The 6,147-nt window shown below is 66.0% G+C and overlaps 1 protein-coding gene across 1 annotated transcript; it reads right to left on the bottom strand.

The window, feature by feature from the left end:
• Positions 1-2,489: 2,489 nt before the first annotated feature.
• PNMA8B (PNMA family member 8B) lies at positions 2,490-5,230 on the bottom strand. Its single transcript, XM_037155085.2, has one exon. It carries the CDS (start codon positions 4,878-4,880, stop codon positions 3,039-3,041), a length of 1,842 nt encoding a protein of 613 aa, XP_037010980.2. The 5' UTR covers positions 4,881-5,230; the 3' UTR covers positions 2,490-3,038.
• Positions 5,231-6,147: the final 917 nt, after the last annotated feature.

Genomic DNA, 6,147 nt, shown 5'->3' with positions numbered 1-6,147 from the left:
CTGGAGGCCGCTGGGGCTGCGGTGGCGGCAGCAGCGGTGACGCAAGCCGCCCCCCCCCCCGGCTCCCTTCTCAGGCCAACGGGCTCTGTGCGTGGAACCCTGCGGCCCAGCGACCCGGGCTCCGGGCAGCAGCCTCCCCTGAGCCCGGAGCGGCTCGCTGCGTTTCTAACCTTCGGGCGACCCGCCCGCCCCCTGTGGGTACCATGCCTGCAAAACCCGAGTCGGTTTCCGCTATTTACCTCCCACCCGCGGACAAACAGTCAGTGCGTTATTTGGAAATAAACCAGGGTATCCGGTGGCAATCGGAGCTCTGAAAAATAAGGTGAGGGTGGGCGGGAAGGGTGACCTTTGTAATAGGGTGGCGGGGGACGCCTCCCTGGGGATGTGACGTTTGAAGAAAGACCCGCACGAAGCGAAGGACAGACTCCTGCCAAGTTCCTGGGAAGGGCGCTCGCCCCCGCCCGCGGGTGCCCAGGAAGACTGTAAGGGGTTCGGGAAGGGGCATGACTCCATCACCCCCAGATAAGTCCGACTAGGACCCTTCTGGCAGCCCTGTAGGTGCGTGTGGGAGCAGGGCAGGGACCCAGGGAGGAGGGGAAGGCTCCCGGTCTGCGGTCCAGGGCAGAGCCTCGGAGCTCCAGCGTGGGAGCTGGGAGTTGCCCACAGAAAACGTAGGAAGAAGGGCCCAGCTCGGCGCCGGGGTGAGCACCAGTGAGGGCTGCGTGGGCTGAGCGCAGAGTGGGGCCCTGAGTGGGGTGGAGGGAGGGAGCTGGGGGAGGCACAGGCGGGTGGAGACTGACCTGAGGGCTAGAGAATGGAGCGGAAGCCCAGCCCAGGTCCTGGGCAGGGAGAAGCGCCGGGGCCCAGGATAAGGGGTGAGGGCTGGGGCCTCAGAACCTGGGCCTGAGTGGGGCCGCAAGGGAGTCTGGTGGCAGAGACCTAAAGATGGTGAAGGGCTGAGGCCTAGCAAGGGACAGGGCAGGGGACCACGGAGGCTGGCATCCGGGGCAGGAGGCCAGGGGCAGGGCAGGTAGCGGCTAAGGCATGGGAGAGCTTAAGTGGGTGGGTCAGGTCAGGGGGCTGGGTGGGGGCACAGTCACTGAAGCAGAAGGGACGCTGGGTGTCAGTCAGTGACAGTGCAGCCCCAGGGTGTCCTGCCTGAACCTGGGAAGTGACAGGTGGAGCACCCGTGGCCCTGACTTACTGCTGACGCCCCTCCCCCACTGCCCAGAGCACAGAGACACCAGGCCAGACACTGAATTCACTTTACTGAGGGACCCCGGTGCCGGGGCACAAGAGCGGGTACTAAATACCACAGGGAGAAGTTAGTCACACTTGGGGGCCTCCCCAGCCCGGACACCTCCCCTCCGGGAGCTGCTCAGCCCAAGACCAGGCCCTGAAGCCCGTCGGACCCCAGGGAGACCCGGCTTCCTCCCCAGGCTTCCTCCCCAGCCCCGCGCCCACCCTGACCTGAATAGCCCTGTCTCTGCCCTGGGGAGGCCCCTGTGGTCGGGTGGTGCCCCCTGCAAGCAGCTCCCAAGCCTGCGTCTGCACCTGGGCATCTGAGTGGGTCTGGGACAGTCGGGTGGTGCTGTGGGGACACGCCCAGCCCCCCGCGTCTTCCTCAAGGCCTGCAGGGAGGACCCTCGTAACCAGATGGGCTCGGCACCTTCTACGTGTGGGAACTGGGACACGGACACAGCCCCGGACCAGAGGGCTTGGAGGAGTGTCCAGCGACGCTGAGGGGAAACACTGAGGTGGTCAGAGAGGGCCGAAGCAGAGGTCACCACATGGGCACGACACGAGAGCATTGGCACTTGGGACACGGCAGCAGGTGCTGACCCTGACTGCGCCAGGCTGGGTAGGTGGTGGGGGGAGGGGCGCCAGGAAGGCTGACTGCAGCTCCCTCTTGGGGACATTTCCTCCCCTCTAAACACGGGACCCTGGTCAGCTCCTACGCTGGTGGGACCAGCTCCCACCCCTCCGGTGTACCCTCAGGGTCCCCTCTGGCATTTAATTCACTCAGACGGAGAACTGGGAGACCCTATCATTTTAGGGGCTGCGAAGCCTGCACTGAGGGGCTGATCAGCCCGAGGGAGGAGGCAGCAGCTGCCGGGAGGGAGGAGAGAGCCGCATGCCTGGGTGAGGGGCACTGCCGGGAGCTGCAGAGAGGCCAGTGACCTGGATGTGGGTTGCTCCGGCTGAAAATGTTGGCAAATAATTAGGATTTTTGGAAATCACTGTACAATCTGAGAGTCAGATTCAGCTTGTGGACTCCAGCAGGTGGCCTTGACCTTGAGGAGCTAATTCATCGGTAGCAACTGCGCCAGAGGTGGGCAGGCCTAGTGCACCTGCCCTGTCTTCCTCCTCCTCCTCCTCCTCCTCCTCCTCACCCTCTTCCTCCTCTCCAGCTCCTGATATTCCCGTCCCCACGCTTCCCCCACCTCTTCTCTCCCCCCCTCCCAGAGGAGCCGCCCCCTTGGCCTCAGGCTCGTCTTTCTGGAATCACTTCTGCCCCCAGGCCGGGAGCTCTGCTCCCCCTAACACGCACTGGCGAGCTAGCGGCCAAGCCTCCATCACAGACCCCCGGCCCCATCCGATTGGTGGGGGTCGACAGACGCTGGCCAGAGGCATGGGACTGGAACCTTGGGGGCCCCACGAAGAGCCAGAAAGAACTAACCGGCACCGCTGGTCTGGCCGCTGCTCGAGTCAGGGACACACTCACCCCCTTCCCCCGCTACCTGGGGGCCACCCAAAGCCACCCCCGCTCAGTGCCCTTTGAGACACGGTCCCATCACTTGGGGCGGCTGCCTCCAGGGGTGGCCGTTTCTCTCTCCTTCTTCCATCAGGATCGCTCGAGCCACCTGCAAAGGAGGGACTGGAAGGCAAGGATGAGACCCACAGTGCGCGCCTGGCGCACCGCGGAGCACAGAGCGCACGGTTAAGCGGCAGAAGGGCCTCTGCTGCGGGGAGGGCGGAGGGAGCGCGGGGGACGGGGGCCACATGGCCCGCCACAGCCTCGCTGTCTCAGGGAGCCACTAGTGGCACTTGGGGGGCGGCCTCCCTCCCCTACGCGCCTTCTTCCCGCGGACACTCTTGGAGCCGGTAGGTGGCTGCCCCCTGGCTTCGCCGGCCTTGGCGCGCGCTCCGGCGCCCGCGCGCCCCTTCTTCTTCTTGTCGCCCGCCGCCTCATCCTTAGCTTTCTTCTCCGGAGTGATGGCCCGCCCGCCCCGGCCTCGGCCTCCCCGTCGGGTTTTGCGGGACCCGGAGGGGGCGCCCGCCTGACCCAGGACCTTGGAAGCCGTGCGGGCTCGCTTGGCCCGGGGCTTCCGGGACGCGCGGTCCTCAGGCCCGGATTCCTCGCTGTCCGTGTCCTCGGACGCCTCGTCGGAGCCCCCGTCCGAAGCCCCCTCCGACTGCTCCTCGGACTCCCTGTCCTTCCGCGCCGCCAGGAGCGCCAGGACCTCCCCGAGGCCGCCCTTGTGGTATTTGCACTTCCCACCTGCCCAGGCCTCTTCCTTTTCCTCCTTCATCACGTCCGCCAAGTCCTGGGCGGCCAGGAGCGCCACCAGCTCCAGGAGGCCCACCTCGTCCTCCCCCTCCTCGCCCCAGCCTCCCAGAAGGCCCGCGGGAGCCTTCTTCCCCTTGGGGAGGGTCTCCGGCTCAGCCAAGGCAGAAATGCATTCCAGAAGGTTGCCGTCGTCTTTGGCCTTCCTGAGGACCATGGCGTCCACCTGGCGCCCCGCCTCCTCCACCAGCACGCGCGTTCCGGAAGTGTCCTTGGCCATGACAGCCAGGACCTCGGGGAGCGCATCTTTTTGGTCTTTCTTGTCGCTCCAGCCCAGCGACTCGATCACGGAAGCGATTTTCAACATCTCCTCCCGGGCAGAGGGGTCCGAGGGGTCCGTGTACGCCACGATGGCCACAAACTCGGGGCTGTCCCCTTCTTGTTCTTGGTCCTCCCTCTCCTGCCAATCGCTGGCAGAGGCGTCGCTGTCCACGGGCTCCTCGTCCGAAGTGTCTCGCACAGCAAGTAAGGCCACTAAGTCGGGGACCCCGCTCAGGTCTTCGATGTTCAGGCTGATGGACTCGGCCTCCGGGGTCTCTTTGTCCATCTCCTCCTTCTTGGCTTTGTCCGTCACTGTCACCAGAGCCAGGAACTCGCGGGGGCCCTCTCCGCCCTCGGCCTCGCCCTGGAGGGCCCACTTCTTCACCAGCTCCTTGGCGGCGGTCTGCAGGGTGGTGTACAGCGCCCTCTGGTCCTCCACCCCGCGCAGGTCCGCCTCGTCTATCTCCTGGATCACGACGCCCAGGCTGTCGGAGGAGGAGTCCTCGGACCCGCGCCTGGCGGAGTCGAACGGCCGCCCTCCTCGGCCTCTCTTCTTGCCCTTCTGGGTCAGCCTGTTGCCTCTGGCTCTGCTTCGGCGACTCCGACGGCCCCTCCTAGGCCTGCCTGCTGCACCAGGAGCGGGGCCGGCCAGCTCGGGCCCCTGGGCCTCGGTCTCCGAGGTGGGAGGGGTGGGCGTGTCCTCGGGGGCCCTCTCGTCCAGCAGCAAGCGTTTCATCTGCCTCAGGACTCTCGTGTCCTCCGCGCGGTCCTTACACAGAACCCTCCAGAAGCCTTCGCTGCTTGGGATCTCCCTGGGGATGGCGGAGTGATCGATGTCCTCCGCGAACTCCACCAGGGCGGCCTTGGCCTTCTCGTCCCGCATGGCCCTCGTGTTCCGAAGCCTGAACGTGCCCAGGGGCAGGAAGGCTGGCTGCAGCGCCGCTTCGATGGCCGCCTGCTCCAGGCCCTCGGGGATGCCGGTGACCAGCAGGGCCCTGTGCACGTCCACGTCCAGCCCGCTGCACCAGTCCTGCAAAAGGCTCAAGGCCATGGTGCCGCTCGCTGGCGCTGATCGCGCAGTGCAAAACAAATCCCACCCGGAGCAGCGCCGTAGGGGTTGGAGTTCAGGTCCAGATGAATGTGGCCGAGCTGCGGGTTCCCGCTTGGGGCTGCTGCTGCTACTGGGCGGCTGACGCAGCGGCCTTTCCCAAGGTCCCCTCCCCAGAGCTGTCGGACAATTCGCAGGGGGCTTACGCGTCAGGCCCCGGGGATGCAGCCGGCCCCGCCGCTCCGCCCTTCTGTCCCAGGCCGGAGTGACGCACCGCGGGGGCAGGTGCAGGGGAGGGTGGCGCTGTGGCACCCGGAGCTGCGCAGACAGGGCAGCCGCCAGGGTCGGCTCCCGCCGCGTCTAGGCGCGCACCCGCAGCTCCAGTCTCAGCAGTTCCGCTGCGTCGCGGCTGCCCGGTCCTGCGCCTGCGCACGCGGGCCGGCCCCTCCGGGAGCGGGGCCCGGTCTCCATGGCAACGCGGCTGGCCGCAGCTGGGTTCTGGGGACCCCCTCTTAAAGGGTCCGGCTAAAGGAGGATGCGGGCGTTGGCGGCACCGCTCTCAGCGATGAGCCCCCCTGCAGGACTGAATCCGCAGGGGGCGCAGGTTATAGACACCTGAGCCCCGGGGCCCTGGCCCCGTACTGTGCCTCCGGGTTCAAAGTTCGGGTTCAAAGTTCACGGGCGTCACTCAGTGGAAACAGGCTTTGGGAGGGGTCCCCTGGTCTCGCCCGTGAGGTGCAGGTGCCACTCGATGCCCGTGCAGTTAACCTGGTTGTGAATGCGGCGTGTGTCGGTGCACGGTCGTCAGGGGGGTCAGACACGCATTGCACAAGAAAGCGTGTCCCAGGCCGGGGCCTACTGGCCGGGGCGCAGGGATGCGCACGCCGCTGCTCCCCCGGCCTCCGCGCTCCCGCCCCACGGAAATCGGACGCTGCGGCCCCACTGCGGGGCTTCTGTGTCTCCGGCAGCCCCCTGCTCAGGCTCTGAGATAGTTCCCGAGCTTCTCGAAAATTCGGTGTTCTCTGTGAAAACAGCCCTAACCGGGGACCCGGCCGCACAGGGCTCTTTGGGGGTTGGAGGGAAATGGTGCGGGGAAAACACTTGGGAGGGAGGCTGGCGCAGAGCCGGTGGGAATTGTTTATTCAGAACTCACCATTATGTAAGCATTTGTTAAATAGATGGAAAGGTAGATAGATAAGCAAACACTTCTAGCCCTTTTTTTTTTTTTTGGTGGAAACGTAGAAAGAGATTATTGCAAGGTTGCCATGGC

The sequence above is a fragment of the Artibeus jamaicensis genome, unplaced genomic scaffold, assembly GCF_021234435.1.
Source record: "Artibeus jamaicensis isolate MK-2021 breed Jamaican fruit bat unplaced genomic scaffold, CSHL_Jam_final contig_1526, whole genome shotgun sequence".
Taxonomy (NCBI): domain Eukaryota; kingdom Metazoa; phylum Chordata; class Mammalia; order Chiroptera; family Phyllostomidae; genus Artibeus; species Artibeus jamaicensis.
Note: the sequence above shows the minus strand (reverse complement) of the source record. Positions and strands in the feature narration are given on the sequence as shown.

Bases quoted from the DNA above. Each gene is read 5' to 3' on its own strand.
- PNMA8B (XM_037155085.2), bottom strand. From the start codon at position 4,880: ATGGCCTTGAGCCTTTTGCAGGACTGGTGCAGCGGGCTGGACGTGGAC.